Consider the following 15,000-nt stretch of genomic DNA (forward strand, 5'->3'; position numbering starts at 1 on the left):
AATGTTTCTAGCAGGTCTTCGGCACCTGACAGTTTGACTTATGAATAACTTGACAATACTGGTTCGTTGACATCATTACTGGTGGTTGACATCAGATAGGCTTGACTTGTGAGGGCCAAACGATTTTAACCAGGGTGGGGGATGTCTGTGTGTGTGTGTGTGTGTGTGTGTGTGTGTGTGTGTGTGTGTGTGTGTGTGTGTGTGTGTGTGTGTTAATGTTTTTCTTATTTATATATATTTGTTAAGGTTTTCTGATAAAAAAATATAGGATTCTAAATGACAGGTACTGAAGTTTGGCAACAAGCCAAATCGAGCATCACAGTTTTCTCACATGCCACACAATGGCTTTCATTTATGCAGGAGAAAATTATATTGCCCCTCATTTAATTTAGGGCCCTACATTTCTACGAGGTGATTAGGTTATTTAAATGGGTAAAGTGGATAGATGATTTAATTGACAATCCCTTAGTGACCATGACTGTAAAGAAAAGGTGTGTGCTTGTTCAGCTGCTTCAAGTTTCAAAAAGAATCACTTTTGCCGTCTAGCAAAAACTGTTGACTATCTTTGGAAATAACTTCAAAACACTGACCAACGTTAACAAACGCACTCTTTTTTGTGGCAGTCTTGTATCCTTGTGAGAGTGCGAGCAAATGCAACTGTGTGTCATGTTCAATGTCAGGTCCATCCTCACGGGAATGTTCCCTCCGACCTCTGGGACGGCCCTCATCTACGGCAACGACATCCGCACAGACATGGACGCCATCCGCCAGTCCCTGGGCATGTGCCCCCAGCACAACATCCTCTTCAACAAGTGGGTTCCCTCGTCCTCACTGATAGCACCACAGGGACCAGTGCTTTGCATGGAGAGATGTTCTCGTTTCTTTACTTTGTTGTCAGACCGTTGCCCTATTTCATCTTAATATTTCTATTCCCCCACATTCTATTCCATTGCTATTCCACCACTGTTACTATCTTTCTCTTGATTTGTGCTGAAATTCTCTTTATATTCTCTTCTCTTCATTCTAATGCTGAATCTCTTTTCTCTTATCTCTTTTCCTCTCCTTCTTACCCCCTCTCTCTCCCCTCTCTCTCTCTCCCTCTTCTCTCCCCCTCTCTCTTTCTCTCTCCCCTGTCTCCCTCTCCTCTCTCTCTCCCTCTCTCCCTCTCCTCTCTCTCTCCCTCTCTCTCCCTCTCCCCCTCTCTCCCCCTCTCTCTCTCTCTCTCTCTCTCTCTCCCCTCTCTCTCTCTCTCTCTCTCTCTCTCCCCCCTCTCTCCCCCTCCCCCCCCCTCTCTCTCTCTCTGCAGCATGACGGTGGCGGAGCACATCCTGTTCTACTCTCTGCTGAAGGGCAGGCCTCTGCCGGAGGCGCAGGAGGAGGTGGAGAACATGCTGGAGGACCTGGGCCTGCCGCACAAGAGGGACGAGGAGGCGCAGAACCTCTCAGGTGGGCATCGCACCCCCCGCCCCCGCCCCACCACACACACACACACACACACACACACACACACACGCACGCCTGGGTCACCTGTAGTCTTGTGCAGAGATGGAAAAGTCCAGCTGCAGAGAGTAATAGTCCAACCAACCAACAGCTCACCTGTAGTCTTGTGCAGAGGTGGAAAAGTCCATCCTCCCACCTGGGTCACCTGTAGTCTTGTGCAGAGGTGGAAAAGTCCTGCTGCAGAAAGTAAAAGTCCAACCCCCCGCCTGGGTCACCTGTAGTCTTGTGCAGAGGTGGAAAAGTCCCACTGCAGAAAGTAAAAGTACTACCAATGTGTTGGTTCTACCTGTACACTTCTGACCAATTAGCTGCTCTACCTGGATGAAGAGTTGTGCTAATTACTGTAGAATCAGCTGGTTTGAGTGGATGGTTGGTGCAGATACATGGTAGGACTTTTACTTTCTGAATCAGAATCAGAATCATTATCAGCTTTATTGGCCAGGTTGGTGTAAACAAATAAGGAATTTGACTCAGGTTAATCCAGAGGCCGGACTTCTCCACCTCTGGTCTCGTAAACCCTAAACTGCACACCGCTGTGTCTGTGTGGCTCCCACTAAGTCCTGTAACCGTCAAGTACACAGCTCAGCTGCTCTGGCCTGTGTCCTCTGTAGTCCTGTAAGCTTAAAGTACACAGTCTGTACAGGCTTTATGGTGGTGTTGGGGAGTGTTTCATCTAATGCTTAAATACTTATATGCCTAAGTGGCTGTGTTTGAATCGGCTTGTATTACCTGAGGAGATTTTGTTTTACCGTAGGTCTACTTGTGATCTGTGTCAGTGGATCCAACAAGCTGGAATCTTCTGCATTATGTTCTAGCTGTGTGTGCATTTCATTAGTTTAAACATTGCTGCTGCTGCTCTTCTTGCTGGGTGGCTTAAATGGCCAAATAAATCACGTAGTCTCTCATAATTACCCAGTGACGTACGGTCAGGTCAGAACCTGGGTAGGCAGTGAGTATTCACAACTCCAAATTAATTTGTAGGCTTTTTTCCTGTTTTTGCTGACCTAAGTCACCTCTCCTGGGTGTCATGTTGTGCCGCTTGTGTTGTTCGTGGTTTGGACTCTGCCATGGACTCTCTTCTGAGGATCTGCTTTCTTCTCAGGTGGCATGCAGAGGAAGCTGTCCGTTGCCATGGCGTTTGTTGGCGGGGCGAAGGTGGTGTTCCTGGACGAGCCCACGTCAGGAGTGGACCCCTACTCCCGCCGCTCCATCTGGGACCTGTTGCTCAAGTACCGCACAGGTAGCCTCCCTGCTCCCCCTGCTGGTCGCATCTGGAAACAGCACTTCTGTTGTATTGGGTCCATTACTGTAAATGCTAGTAGTTGTAATTTAGAGTAATACCATCTGGTAATTAAGCAAAAAATAGGCAATTTTACAAAGGGTTTGGCAGTCTTTTATTTGCTGCATAAAATTATTCTGTGCTGTACCACAAAATGTGAGGTGAATTGTGTGCAAAATTACAGTGATTTCCTGTGTATTAGCCGCATTGTGTATAAGCCACAGTGTTTTATGCAAGTTAGAAGAAACAAAACCATTTTAATACCATATTAACTGCGCACATGTATTAACCTCATAGCTGAAGAAATTTAGCAAAATCAATGTATAAGTAATACATTAATAGTTGGGAATTTGTGGTATGCTTTCTTCACATCTATGTCAATGATTATTTCGACCTGCAGGCCGGACGGTGATCCTGTCCACGCACCACATGGACGAGGCGGACCTGCTGAGTGACCGCGTGGCCATCATCTCTCAGGGCCGCCTGCACTGTTACGGCTCGCCGCTCTTCCTCAAGAAGCGCTTCGGCGCCGGCTTCTACCTCACACTGGTGCGCCGCATGAAGGACGAGCCACCACGCATCAAAGAGGTGAGTGTGTGTGTGTGTGACCCTCACGTGGTGTGTCTGTGTGTGTCTGTGTGTGTGTGTCTGTGTGTGTGTGTGTGTGTGTGTGTGTGCGTGCCTGCCAGCCTGCCTGCCTGGGTGCGTGCGTGCGTACGTGCGTGCGTGCGTGCGTGTGTGTGTGTGTGTGTACATGGGTGGGTGTCTGTGTGCATGTGTTTACGTTTGTGTGACTGAATCTTGTCCGAGTAATTATTGCACTTTGCAAATATGTGTCCTCACGCAATACTTACTCTTGAATTGCGAACACGGACAAATAAGTAAAGAAGTAAAAATGTGTGTCTGTGATACTTCCGATACTATGCTACTTCTGATACTTCCGATACTACTTGCGGTCACTGTGTTGGTATGAAACAAATTGCTTTGGCCACAAGACTGTCCAGCGCTAGCGGTCACTCCCTGTGTGTTCGTGTGTTCTAGGGGCAGTGCGACTGCACGGAGGAGTGCTCGTGTAAGTGCTCCATCTGCACCAAGTTTAAAGAGGGCGTCCTCGCCGAGCCTGTGGTGCCTCGCAGACAGATGGAAGGTAGGAGTGCTGTCCCTTTTGTCCTGACTCCTGAGAGCTGAGCGGCCTAGCCAGCCACTCTCTCCCCTCTCCGCTCAGCTGTCAAAACAAAGAAGGATCTGTAGTCCTCAGATGGGTCTAGTTAAAAAGAACACACAAAAACACTCAAAAACACCAAACACACCAAACCAGAGACAAAACACTGGCCTAAAGCGGAATGGCCTGCTTTATGTGGGCCAGTCTGATTTGTTCAGATTTACTGTGGGCCCGCTGGTTTGGTCTTTGATCAGACACAATTGGCAGTGAAAACCAGTCGTCAGCTTGTACTGTACGATAAATTCACAGTCATAATACTGTGTAGATGCATATCTAGATTTTGAAGTAGCCGTCTGTGGTGTAGCCCTCAGCGTTGGCCAGTACATTATTGAGTGTGTCAGGACTTCCCCTTTCCCTTTCCCATGTACAGTATTCCTAGTTCTTCCTCATTCCTCGTTCCTCAGTTTTCCCTTTTGTCCTCTAAGCACCCCTCGGGATCAGGAACTGTAGGCCGGTATAATGAATCTTTCGGCTTTCATGGGTTTCCAAAAGAAACAAAGTCTCTGATAGCCTGTGATTTTAGATTACAGTAGGTTTAAGTTAATATGTGGTATCGGTCAAGCGCTTTCTCCCTATGTGTCCTTATGTAACGTACTGCAGGTCCTCTTAATAAGGTTAGAACATGTCTAATATCTAATATTTTCCATCTTGGAAATATATGGTTTTAAAGAAATGCTGTCTGTGTGTGTGTGGTTTGTGTGTGTGTGTGTGTGTGTGTGTGTGTGTGTGTGTGTGTGTGTGTGTGTGTGTGTGTGTGTGTGTGTGTGTGTGTGTGTGTGTGTGTGTGTGTGTGTGTGTGTGTGTGTGTGTGTGTGTGTGTGTGTGTGTGTGTGTGTGTGTGTGTGTGTGTGTGTGTGTGTGCGTGCGTGTGTGTGTGCGCGCGCGGGTGTGTCCGTGCCACCACAGGCGACGTGGTGTCCATCACAGCCCTGGTGCACCACCACGTCCCGGAGGCGCGTCTGATCGAGGAGATCGGCCAGGAGCTGACCTACCTGCTGCCCCACCGGGGCTTCAAGCACCGCGCCTACGCCAGCCTGTTCCGCGAGCTGGAGGAGACCCTCTCCGACATGGGCCTCAGCAGCTTCGGAGTGTCCGACACGTCCCTCGAGGAGGTGACTGACCTTTGACCCTCACAAAACAACCCTCTCTCTGCAGCTGATATTTACAATTTGGATCACAGTACCAATCCTCAGTACATTCATGCACATCTTTATCTCTAGTATTTTACTGCTCCTTTAGTCATGCTGATTGTTGATTTGTTGATTTGCTTTGTATTTTACTGTTTACATTGTAGTGTATATTGTGTGTGGTGTCTTAAGCTGCAGGGACCTTGAATTTCCCCTTGGGGATCAATAAAGTATCTATCTATCTATCTATCTACAACCCAACTCCTCCACTTCCCTCTTCCTGTTTCTGTGACCAAAGGGCAGTAATTTCCCCGACTATTAGCCGCAGCTTACACATTGATTTTACTAAATGTCTGCAGCTACAGTATGAGGTTAATACACGGGGGCAGTTAATATGGTATTAATATGGTTTTGTTTCTTTTAACTTGCATAAAACAGTGTCCTGCAGCTTATACACAATGCGGCTAATACACGGGAAATTACTGTAGTTATGTAGCAGAGCTGGTTAAGGCTGGACACTTATCCAGCTTTGCTTAGTTTGGCTCTTCGAGTGTGTTTGTGGGATAGTGAGAGGTCCCATTGATGTGGCTTTCTGCTTAGGTGAAAAGAGCATGTGCACGTAATTCCACACTAAGTACTCATGAAGATGTTTCTGTGTTTTTTTTTAAAAGATATTTTTGAAGGTTACAGTCGATGGAGAGACGGCCTACCTTGGGAAAGCAGCTCCAGGTATGGCTCCATTTGCTCCTCCAAACAGTGTGTTTGTGGTAGTGATTTCCTTTTGTCTTTCCTATTGTGATTTAGCATGGTGTATTTGTGACAAACCTATGTGTGAGTCATGTGTTTACAATCCTTCCAATCCTGTCCATTTACGTATATTTCCTGTCAATTCCTCTTTCCTTTGGCTGCTCTTCCTGTGTGTCGTGTCCTGTCATTGCAACCCTGTGGTCGGCCATCTCTCTCTCTCTCTCTCTCCCTCCATCTCTTGACCCTGACTGACCACCCTACAGCCCAGAGCATGATGCTGCCTAAGCGTCGAGTGTTGCCAAGCAACAAGGTGGCAGTGGATGTTGAGACAGCAGGTGATGGTCCCTTTAGCTGATGCCTCGGCTGGTGAAGGGGAGGTCTCTCCCAGGCTAAAATCCACAGCCCCAATTTGCCCCATTCGTTCATTAGTAGTCTGTCTGCATGTCACCATACCGTACAGCATTATTAAACGACATAGAATTCCCTCAAAAATGAATGTTACATTTATTAAATAAGTAAATAATAAATGTATGCCTGTATTTTACTATATACCAAAACCACACCATAGCTTTGTAAGTAGTGCCAACCCCCAACCCAGTTCCTGCTCGCTGCTCGGTTTTAACCAGTAGGTCTTTAATTTCGCATACGCCTCTAGTGTAAGTGGGTGGAGGACCTCAAAGGCTGTTGGGTAGCATGCTGGAGTGTAGTATGCTGGAATGCATTACAGCGTATGCTGGTTGGAGGGACACTGTTGCGACTTGCTGCTTGTCGCATCACCTGAAAACTGCAGTAGATGAGTGTTTCAATCGAGTGTGCTCTGCTAAAGTACCGCTGAATTGCCCTTTTTGTGGAGAGACTGCTCTCAGATCAGCCATGTTCTGACCGATGTTTTTACCGTCCCCCGAACAGAGGCGGCGAAGGAGAAGGAGGCGCACGCCAACGGGCAGGGCGGGCAGCATCCCAGCGGAGAGGGTCGGGGCTCCACGCAGGTGAAGGGCGTGTGTCTGATCATCAAGCAGTTCATCGCCCTGCTCATCAAGAGGTTCCACCACGCCACGCGCTCCAGCAAAGACTTCCTGGCCCAGGTACTGGACACACCGCAGGGGCAGACATGTCATGGGTCAATGGTGGTGAAGAGAAGCCATAAGGAATGTATTTAAAACTAGAAAGGCACGCAGAGAGTGTAAACCTCCACCAAGCAAACACATAACCCCCTCCTGCATCCAGACGGTGGGTGTCCACGGGGTCTTAAAAAGTTAAAATTGAGTTTGAGTAATTTAAGACCTACGTTTCAATGCAAAATATCGACAAAGGATTAATGTTTTTTTCTTTTTCTGTTATGGTGGCAGTTATGGTCCGAGTAGTTCTACATGACGTTGCTGTTAGTGGAACGTAATAATAAAACTACAGATGTGAAACGGAAATGTACTGTCGTCATAGGATGCAGGATGATGACAGGATGTCAATTGACCGCAATCTGGCTTATTATTTCTTTTTTTTAATACTTCGTGAAGGTCTTAAATTGAACCCATGATGGTCTAAAAAATTCTAAAAAAGTCTAAAATTGCACTTGTTAAAACCTGCAGACACCCTGTGTAACGGACCACTCGTCTTTAATCGCTTCTTCCTTGGGTCATTTCAGACCTTCCCTGAAATTTCATCGAAATCCATCCATACATTTTTGAGTTATCTTGCGAACAAGCAGACAGACAAACAAACCAACAAACAAACCCCGATGAAAACACAACCTCCTTGGCGGAGATAATAAAGTAGAAAACCACACGCTCAATCGTTTGCATTCAATAAGTCTTTATTGGACCACGTCAAAAAATATGGTCCTAAGCCATCATCAGCATGTGGCCATTATTAACATGGAATGCATTCACCATTCAGATGTTTGTATATTTCAAATGATCTGAAAAACAATACAAAAGTGCACACAGCGTATTTTATTCTGTTCTGTCTGCTGCACATTGAATCTGTTTCCTCCCACAGATTGTTCTTCCTGCCAGCTTTGTGTGTCTGTCTCTGATGTTCACCCTGATCGTCCCCCCGTTTGGAGAGTACACCAGTCTGACCCTCACGCCGTGGATGTACGGCAGGCAGTTCACCTTTTTCAGGTGAGTCCAGCCTCTCGATTAAGAAAGACGCTGACCCCGACTGTTGAATTCTTTTAGCACATTTCCTCAGTAGTCTAGTCGTAATCCCCATAGGCCCAATAGTAAACCCAGAAATGTTGAGTACCCTAAAGTTTTATTGCATAAATGTAATCTATAGGCATAGTGGATGAAATTCAACTTGGTTGCCTAAAGTTGCACTTTGGGCAATTTGCATAATTAACATAAATATATAGCCAATTAAGGTGAATAGGGTGCAGGTGAATAGGGTAAAAAAAATAAATAATAGATATCACTATGAAACTTTCTCAGTTTGTTACTTGTGTTAAGATGAGAAAAAAATGTATTGCATGTTTTTTATATTTTAATGTTTACATGCAAATTAGGCCATATCTCATAAAAAAAGGCTCTAATTTGCATACGCACAAAATCAGGTAGTGTGATAAAGCCAGGCTCAAAATGTTTCTTTTTTCCAAAGTAAACATGTATACTTGGAGGGCTGAGTTGGTGAAAACCTTTAAAGGAACCTGGTAAGGCGGCAGTGTTAACCCATTGACCCATTTAATCCCAATTGTCATAATTGTGACCGTACAAAAACATCTTGCTCCTGTGCCTTTAAAATGTCATAGTTAGTTTATATGTTGTATAGTTCTTGTATAGTTAATGTGTATTTGTGTACGTGTGCATGCTGGATATAGTTATTTTGCATATTATGTACTGTACAGTTCTTGTAGGTTTGCGTGTGTGTGCATGCTGTTATAGTTATTTTGCATGGAGCACCTAATTTCTTAATCCGTCTGTCCATAGGTCAACACTGCCTCCTGACAGGTTCCTTAAAGGTTTTCACCAACTCAGACCCCAAGTACACATGTTACCCTTGGAAAAAAATATTTTGAGCATGACTTTATTATTAAACAATCTGATTTTGTCAATATGCAAATAAGCGCATGTTTAATGAGACATGGCCTCATTTGCATATGTAAACATTAAAATATAAAAAACATGCAATACATTTTTTTCTCATCTTAGCACAAGTAACCAACTAAGAAAGTTTCATAGTGATATCTATTATTTCATTGTTTTACCCTATTCACCTGCACCCTATTCACCTTAATTGCCTATATATTTATGCTAATTATGCAAATTGCCCAAAGTGCAACTTTAGGCAACCAAGTTCAATTCCATCTATTAGGCCTATAGATGACATTTCTGCAATAAAACTTTAGGGTACTCAACATTTCTGGGTTCAAGAAATTACGACTAGACTACAGTTGCATTTCATAGTCGAAAGATTGCAGATCACCATACTTTGGTGTTTGTCACAGTCATTGATACAGTATACAGTATGTAACATACATATATATTAACACTATAGGGTCAAATACAATGGGCTTGAAATAAATGAAATGGTCATGCTGATTGGATGTAAACTGAGCTGTGTGTTCTCTCCAATGGCCGTGTGTTAGCAATGAGCGGGCCCAGGATCCTGGCATGAGGTACTTTGCGGACGTGCTGCTGAACAAGCCTGGCTTTGGGACACGCTGCATGGCAGACGAGCCTCTCGAGTGAGTATAGCGCTACAAAACGCTCTAGCCAGCATTTAGAGACGTCATCAACAGTATGGCCATATGAGTTTGATTCTAGCGCCTGTATTTTATGCTCTGGGCCTTTTTGTGAATCACCTGCATGTGTTCGAGTCTTTGTAGCTTTTGCAATATGTGTTAATTGGATTAATATACAGTATAGTATAGTATAGGATTGTATAGTATAGTATAGGATAGGACAGTATAGTAGAGTGTAGCATATCGTATAGTATTTGGTTAGTCAGTGTATATACTATATTGGTGTGTATAGTGTGGTGTATAGTGTGAATGTTTTGTGTAATCTGTCCTATTATGCCGTGGCATATGGTCATGTGAATGATGACCTCTGTGTTTAATCTCTGTGTCCGTTCTCCGCTACCAGGGACTTTCCCTGTAACAACATCACCACGGAGTGGGAGATGCCGCTGGTCAACCCGGCGCTGATCGAGATGCTGGAGGGGCCGGAGTGGACGCAGCTGGGGCCGTCCCCCGGGTGCCAGTGCAGCACGGCCAGGAAGCTCACCATGCTGCCCGTATGCCCAGAGGGAGCCGGAGGACTGCCCCCGCCACAGGTCACACACACACACACACACACACACTACACACACCACGCACTACACATATACACACACACCAAGCACGCGGTCCACACACACACACACACATACACACACACACACACACACACACACACACACACACACACCACGCACTACACACACACACACACACACACCACGCACTACACATCTAGACACACACCAAGCACGTGTTACACACACACTCACACCACGCACTACGCTGTACACACACACACACACCAAGCACATAATATGCCAATACAGCTAAGTGAACACTGATTTTTAATGAATAGCTGTGTCTAAATGAAATATTGATGGAAAGATACATTACGTAGTAAAGACCTTCTTGCATCTGATTGATTTTCACCTCACGACTTTTTTCATTGTTTTTTTCTGTAGAGGATTCAGTCCACAGGAGACGTGCTGTTGGATTTGACAGGCAGAAACATTTCTGATTATCTGGTGAAGACATATCCCACTCTGATCAGCACCAGGTATGGTGCTTGCGTTCACTGGGCTGATTTAAGTCCATATCAGTGCCTGTGTGTGTGTGTGTGTGTGTGTGTGTACTCTGAAGGGGGAAATGACCCTTGTGCTTCAATGACCCAGTGTGTTCTTTTATCCGCAGTTTGAAAAGCAAATATTGGGTGAACGAACAAAGGTACGCATTTGAGTCCTTTTTGCTTCCTACAGCAACTTTTTACAGTTGGTCCTAGAGTGCCCCCTAGTGGTACAAGAACGGTAGTTTTTTTTTTAACAAGTGATCTGCTGTTGTCTGGCAGGTATGGGGGCATTTCTGTGGGCGGTCAGCTTCCAGTCCTGGATGTAGAACCCAAAACAATCCGGGATGCAGCGACCCAGTTAGGGCGCTTCCTCAATGTCACAGGGGTATGTGTCTGTGTGTCTGTGTGTGTGTGTGTGTGTGTGTGTGTGTATGTATGTGTGTCTGGGACGCAGCAGCCTAGTTAGGACGCTTCCTCAATGTCACAGGGGTATGTGTCTGTGTGTCTGTGTGTCTGGGACGCAGCAACCTAGTTAGGACACTTCCTCAATGTCACAGGGGTGTGTGTGTGTGTGTGTGTGTGTGTGTGTGTGTGTGTGTGTGTGTGTGTGTGTGTCAGTGAGAAGGAGAACTAGCTATCTCAGTTTGTGTATATGAAGAAATTAATATTGTGAATAATGTGACTCCTACATTATCATTGAAAGTATTTGTGTCCTTTTCACAGGGAAAATATTCCAAACTCACTCTACAGGAGATTGGAACATTTCTAAAATACATGGAGACTGAATACAATGTAAAGGTGAGATATGCAATATTTTATATTCTGTACATGATGTATGCATAGATGCAGTTATATATATATATCAATATGGTGGTATTATACTATCAGATGGTTTGTCCCAGAAATTAAAGATTGTGGTCACTGTTTTCTGTAGGTGTGGTACAACAACAAAGGCTGGCATGCCATGGCGGCCTTCATGAATGTGGCTAACAATGCCATCCTGAGAGCCCATCTGCCCAACAGTGCCAACCTAGCAGAGTATGGCATCACCGTCACCAACCACCCCCTGAACCTCACCAAGGAGCAGCTCTCGGAAGTCACAGTGTATGTGTCTGGCGCCATCATGAACGCATCATGTCTCAAATTGCTGTTTTCCCAAAGGCTCTTTAAAATGGACTGAAACCTTATGCTTTTCATCTGGAAGTGAAAATGATAGCATGTTGTTGGGGTTATGTTTGTGTATGTGCAGAAATATGTTTGTTTCCATATTCACACTCGGGAGAAATTAATAGAATTGTGATTCGATAGCCATGCAATGGAGATATTGGTATTATTCCGTACTGTATAACTCTGTGGGCTCTGTCTGTCTGATACACATTATGCAATGTTTTGCACGAACTGATGCTAATTTAATGAACTGGGTAAAATAATTGCTAATTTAATACCACTTAACACCACGCTACACACAAACGCCAGTGGGTCAGTGCACAGACAAGGACGTCCTCTGCACATGAATCATTTCCATTAAACTTCTGAAAATCATAGATCGCAAACTCATTTAAAAGTCAACCTCATTATTAAAGTCATGTTTCTCTAGATGTTAGATAAAACTCTACAAATTACTCAACTGATTTCTTCTACATGGCATTGTGCGACGTGTCAACAAAATAAATCAGCAAATATTGCTACTGCCTCTTCTCTGCAACATGTTAACTGTATAAAATGCGTGCTACGGATTCAAATTGGTGTCCAATATGCGCTGTGATTTGTCTGATAACCTCTTCTCACCTCTCTCTCTATCTCTCTATCCATCCCTTTCTTTGCCCATCCTTCTATCCGTCCGTCCCTCTCTCGGTCCATCAGTCTCAGCACGTCAGTGGACGCGGTGGTGGCCATCTGCGTGATCTTCGCCATGTCCTTCGTGCCGGCCAGCTTCGTACTCTACCTCATCCAGGAGCGGGTGACCCAGGCCAAGCACCTGCAGTTCGTCAGCGGGGTCAGCCCCATGGTGTACTGGACCGCCAACTTCTTCTGGGATATGGTCAGTAACCCCCCCCCCCCGCGCAGAGCAACATGCCACAAACACACACAAACACACCAGGGGACAAGTCTGGCAAGCTGGACCACACCGACTACATTCAAAACAGATGTCTGGTCTTTTGTTTGTGAAGCTGCTGCTGGGATATCCGTAGGGTTACGGAGGGTTACGGAGAGTCTAGGATCTAGGATCTGGAAGTTGTTATTGTGCCCATCTCCACTGGAGGTCCTAAGGCAAACAGGAACGCTTTTTATTTTGTCTCCGTCAGGTGAACTACTCCGTGAGTGCAGGCATGGTGGTGGCCATCTTCATGGCCTTTGAGAAGAAGTGCTACACCTCGCCCGCCAACCTCAACGCCCTCATCGCTCTGCTGTTGCTTTATGGGTAAGATTGGTGTGATTCATGTGGTCTGCAGCTCAAGCCTGAAAACTGGCATTTCTATTGTTCCAGGGCACAACTAACTTTATGATGATTAGGATATCAGATCTGTCTTAGAAACATCTCTGGCACTGTTTGGAACAGACAATAAAGTCTATCTATCTGATCCATCTATATGTATATTATACTGCATCTATCTAATTTACACTGATGAATTGTATATCAAGTGAAGTGAAATTCTTACATTCAGGCCCAGGCTGCAAAACTGCCCACCAATATACCGCACAAAACTTTTATTTATTGAATTGTCTGATGTGTATGCCACACAATTATGATTATATTAGACGTCAAGATGAAACATCGAAAGGCAATGGACAATTCATTATAATTGGAGATGATGGGTAAAGCCTCCAGTCCTTAGATCATTGTTCCATTTCTTGGCTTAGTGAGGGGGCCACTCCATCTGTCCTCATGCTTGCAGTGGTTCACTTGATCCAGGCCAAGCCCTGCAGCTGGTCCCTGTGCTCCTAGCATGCTATGCGCTCTAATGCGAGCTCTCAGTGGGTGACGTGCTAAGAAGACGAATATCGGTGGCGGTGACACGCTGCTCTGTTGAAGGGTTGTGTACGGTGGCGTATTTAAGGAGGTCATTTATCAGTCTCCGGTGCTGAACTGTCATTTCTCTCTGCCGAAGCAGAACTCTCATCTCTGTCATCACTGGACATGGTAGCCATCACGAACCTTATCAGATATACACCGGGGGCAACAGTTGCCTTAGGGGCAATTTGCAAACTCTGTAGAAACATTCTAGAATATGAATTAGGCTATTCACAGGTTGCGACTTTATGGTTGATGGTGGGCATTGTTTCATTAAATAAACCTTACAGTACAGTGTATACAATAATTCTTGTCCTATACATTCTCATGGGCCATTACAATGCTCAATCCATCCTCCGCTCCTGTCAAAACAAGTGCTGGTTCACTAGGTATATAAATCACAATAGTACTTGAATTACGGGAGCACTGGCCATTTTGTCGTCTACAAACTCCCTCCCTCTTTCTTTCCCTCTCCCTCCAGATGGTCCGTGACACCCATGATGTATCCCCTGTCGTACGTGTTCAATGTCCCCAGCACGGCCTACGTGTCCCTGTCGAGCATCAACCTCTTCATAGGCATCAACAGCAGCGCCATCACCTTCATCCTGGATCTCTTTGACAGCACGGCAGTATGTACACACACGCACAGATGCACGCACACACACGCGCGCAAACACACACACACACACACACACACACACACACACCCCACACACACACACACACACACACACACACACACACACACACACACACACACACACACACACACACACACACACACACACACACACACACACACACACACACACACACACACACACACAGCGCACACTCCACTCTTTAATGTCCCCTCATGAGAATCAGTCAAAGGGCTGCATTTTCTAACATCATTTCATGGAAATACCCTGTGGAAATGCTGTTATAAATGATGTAAATGATATACATTATACTGTACATATATTAATATTAATTATGTTTTGTTACATTCTCTTTTTTAAGGTTTTGTTCTTACTCCTCTGTTGTTGAAAGCCCCCTTCTCTCCCCTCTCCCTCTTTGTGTGTCCATTGCAGGCTGTCTACAAGTGCAACCAGGTCCTGAAGAAAGCCCTCCTCATCTTCCCTCACTTCTGCCTGGGTCGAGGGCTCATCGACATGGCCATGAACCAGGCGGTGACTGATGTCTACGCGCGCTTCGGTAAGACCCCCTTACCCCCCAGCACCCACCCTCCCCCGATTCAACTCCATCAACTGAACCCCCCCCCCACACCCCCCCACCCCCCACGCTCTCATTGGTTGCCCCCGCAAAAATGCTGTGAGCAACCCAAA

At 45.4% G+C, this 15,000-nt stretch overlaps 1 protein-coding gene across 1 annotated transcript in view; it reads left to right on the top strand.

Annotated features, from left to right (window-relative positions):
* Positions 1-15,000, top strand: part of abca4a (ATP-binding cassette, sub-family A (ABC1), member 4a) — a 57,767-nt gene that overhangs the window by 34,606 nt on the left and 8,161 nt on the right. Inside the window, exons 21-40 of the mRNA XM_062521389.1 lie at positions 681-812; positions 1,307-1,446; positions 2,603-2,740; positions 3,180-3,367; positions 3,821-3,926; positions 4,908-5,113; positions 5,800-5,857; positions 6,785-6,960; positions 7,871-7,995; positions 9,459-9,557; positions 9,958-10,147; positions 10,556-10,650; positions 10,785-10,817; positions 10,939-11,044; positions 11,383-11,457; positions 11,594-11,763; positions 12,523-12,700; positions 12,966-13,081; positions 14,154-14,301; positions 14,746-14,869. Of these exons, the coding sequence (XP_062377373.1) occupies positions 681-812; positions 1,307-1,446; positions 2,603-2,740; positions 3,180-3,367; positions 3,821-3,926; positions 4,908-5,113; positions 5,800-5,857; positions 6,785-6,960; positions 7,871-7,995; positions 9,459-9,557; positions 9,958-10,147; positions 10,556-10,650; positions 10,785-10,817; positions 10,939-11,044; positions 11,383-11,457; positions 11,594-11,763; positions 12,523-12,700; positions 12,966-13,081; positions 14,154-14,301; positions 14,746-14,869 (2,603 nt within the window). The remainder of the gene's footprint in view (positions 1-680; positions 813-1,306; positions 1,447-2,602; positions 2,741-3,179; positions 3,368-3,820; positions 3,927-4,907; positions 5,114-5,799; positions 5,858-6,784; positions 6,961-7,870; positions 7,996-9,458; positions 9,558-9,957; positions 10,148-10,555; positions 10,651-10,784; positions 10,818-10,938; positions 11,045-11,382; positions 11,458-11,593; positions 11,764-12,522; positions 12,701-12,965; positions 13,082-14,153; positions 14,302-14,745; positions 14,870-15,000) is intronic.

This window comes from Sardina pilchardus, chromosome 19, assembly GCF_963854185.1.
Source record: "Sardina pilchardus chromosome 19, fSarPil1.1, whole genome shotgun sequence".
Lineage (NCBI taxonomy): Eukaryota > Metazoa > Chordata > Actinopteri > Clupeiformes > Clupeidae > Sardina > Sardina pilchardus.